The sequence below is a fragment of the Vanellus vanellus genome, assembly GCF_965231255.1.
Source record: "Vanellus vanellus genome assembly, contig: HAP1_SCAFFOLD_2457, whole genome shotgun sequence".
Lineage (NCBI taxonomy): Eukaryota > Metazoa > Chordata > Aves > Charadriiformes > Charadriidae > Vanellus > Vanellus vanellus.
Genome location: NW_028127518.1, coordinates 1 through 2,590, shown reverse-complemented (window position 1 = coordinate 2,590; position 2,590 = coordinate 1). Strand labels below are relative to the sequence as shown.

The 2,590-nt window shown below is 66.3% G+C and overlaps 1 protein-coding gene across 1 annotated transcript; it reads right to left on the bottom strand.

Moving 5' to 3' along the window:
- Positions 1 to 542: 542 nt before the first annotated feature.
- On the bottom strand, positions 543 to 2,542 carry TRMT112 (tRNA methyltransferase activator subunit 11-2; the record flags this gene model as incomplete). Its single annotated transcript, XM_082501024.1, is given in 5 exon segments — positions 543 to 844; positions 949 to 1,041; positions 2,009 to 2,110; positions 2,463 to 2,473; positions 2,476 to 2,542. Coding segments are annotated over 5 exon segments (375 nt in total). The 3' UTR covers positions 543 to 742.
- Positions 2,543 to 2,590: the final 48 nt, after the last annotated feature.

Here is a 2,590-nt window from a genome sequence, read left to right as displayed (position 1 = left end):
AAAAGAGATTTCAGGGAAAGAAAAGAGGGATTTGGGGGGGAAAAAGGGGGATTTGGGGGGGAAAAAGGAGGATTTGGGGGGGAAAAAGGGGGATTTGGGGGGGAAAAAGGGGGATTTGGGGATCTAGGGCAGTAAAAAACAGGGATTTAAGGCAAGAAAAAAAAAAAAAAAAAAAAGGATTTGGGGCCAAAAAGGGAGATTTTGGGGGGCAAAGAAAAAGAGGGACTCGGGGCCGAAAATAGATAGATTTGTGCACCCCAAAAAGTGGGATTTTAGGATATAAAACCGGGGAGGTTAGGGTAGAAAAACTGGGATTTTAGAGCAAAAAAAAAAAAAAAAAAAAAAAAGGGGATTTGGAAACGAAGAAAAAAAAGAGGGGTCCAAAACTGTGCGGTTTGGGGGAGGGAAGGGGAGATTTGGGGGGCGGGAGGGGAGATTTCGGGGCGGAAAGGGGAGATTTGGGGGCGGGAAGGGGAGATTTGGGGGCGGGAAGGGGAGATTGGGGGGGCAGAAAAGGGAGATTTGGGGGCAGAAAAGGGGGGATTTGGGGGCAGGAAGGGGGGGATTTGGGGGCAGGAAGGGGAGATTTGGGGGGCAGGAAGGGGGAATTGGGGGGCAGAAAGGGGGAATTGGGGGGCAGAAAGGGGAGATTGGGGGGCAGAAAGGGGAGATTGGGGGGCAGGAAGGGGGAATTGGGGGGCAGGAAGGGGGGATTTGGGGGGCAGAAAGGGGGGAGGGGTCCTCAGGCCTCCTCCTCGCTCAGCAGCATGTTGGGGACCCCCCGGGAAATGGGGAAGCGGCGCCCCGAATCCGGGCACTGCAGGACCCCCTCCAGCACCTCCACCTAAAGGGGGGGGGGGGGACGGGATATGGGGAGGGGTCAGGGGGGGTCCCAAAGGGGTTTTGGGCCCCCCCCAGAGTTAATTTTTGGGGTCCCCCCCCCCTCACCTCCAGCAGGACGTGGTGCACCCGCCGCAGGAAGGACTCGTCCCCCTCGTAGTCGGGGGCGGGTTCGGGGGGCAGCTCCGAGGGGTGCCCCAACTTTTTTTTTTTGGGGGGGGGGGGGGAGCAAGTGGGGGGGGTTAGGGGGGGCTGTGGAACCCCCCAAAAATGCTCCCCCCCCCTCCAATTTAGCTCTTTCTTGGGATACCCCCCCCCCCAAACCCCAAAACAAGACAACGCTCTCCCTCTGCCCCCCCCTCCAAACTGGGGCACCCCCCAAACCACAGACACCCCCCCCCCCCCAAAAAGACCCCCTGTACCCCCCAACCAGCCCCCCCCCCCCTTTCAAACTGGGACTCCTCAACTAGAGCCCCCAAATCGCCCCCCCCCCCCCCCAACCAGAGCCCCACAAAAAAAGAGCCGCCCCCCCCCCCCCCGACCCTCTACACCCCCACCCCCCCCCGGAGGCCCCACCCAAACCGTGACCCCCCCCCCACCCCATAATTCGCCCCCCTCCCCCCCCCCCCAGAGCCTCCCCCAAACCGGAGCCCCCCCCCCCCACAGTGTCCCCCCAAACCAGAGCCCCCCCCGGTGTCCCCCCCAAACTGGATCCCTCCCTCACTCCCCCCCCCAGGGACCCCCAAATCGCTCCCCCCCCCCCCGGTGTCCTCCCAAACCAGAGCCCCCCCCAGGAACCCCCAAATCGCTCCCCCCCCCCCCCGGTGTCCTCCCAAACCAGAGCCCCCCCAGAGAGCCCCAAATCTCTCCCCCCCCCCCCCCCGTGTCCCCCCAAACCGGAGCCCCCCTCAGGGAGCCCCAAATCACTCCCCCCCGTCCTCCCCCCCAGGAGCCCCCCCAGACCGGGCCCCCCCCCCCCCCAGGACCCCCAAATCACTACCTCGTTCCCTCTCCAGGAGCCCCCCCCAAACCGGAGCCCCCCCCGGGACCCCTCAATCACTCTCCCCGTTCCACCCCCCCAAACCGGAGCCCCCCCCTCCTTGGTGACCCCCCCATCGCTCCCCCCGGTACCCCCAAACCGGACACCCCCCACCCCCCCCACACTCACGCTCTCGGCCGCCTCCAGCAACGCGGCCCAACGCAGCCGCGGCACCAACCGCGCCACGAAGGCGGCGTTGAACGGCACCGGCCGGACCCGGACCTCGGAGGCCTGGAGAAGGGGGGGAGGGGGGGGGGGAGAACGGTCCGGTAACGGGGGGGAGGGCACCGGGGCCTCCAGGAGGGGCGGGGCCCGGCTGAGGAAGGCGCGGCCTACCCGGAAGTAAGCGCGGCCTACACGGAAGTAAGCGCGGCCTACCCGGAAGTCAGTGCGGCCGAACCGGAAGTCAGTGCGGCCGAACCGGAAGTAAGTGCGGCCTAGCCGGTGGAGGCGGGGGCCTACCCGGTGGAGGCGAGGCCTACCCGGTGGAGGCGGGGCCTACCCGGTGGAGGCGGGGCCTACCCGGTAAGGGGGTGTGGCCAACGCCCGGTAAGGGGCGGGGGGTGGGGGGGGGAGCCCGTACCTCGATCCGCAGGGGAAGCCGCCGCCGGGCCGGAGGCCGCGGACGTGGGAGCTGAGGAGGTTGTGGGTCAGCAGCTTCATCCCGCTACCGCCGCCGCCGCTTCCGGCCAACGTCACTTCCGGCGGGGG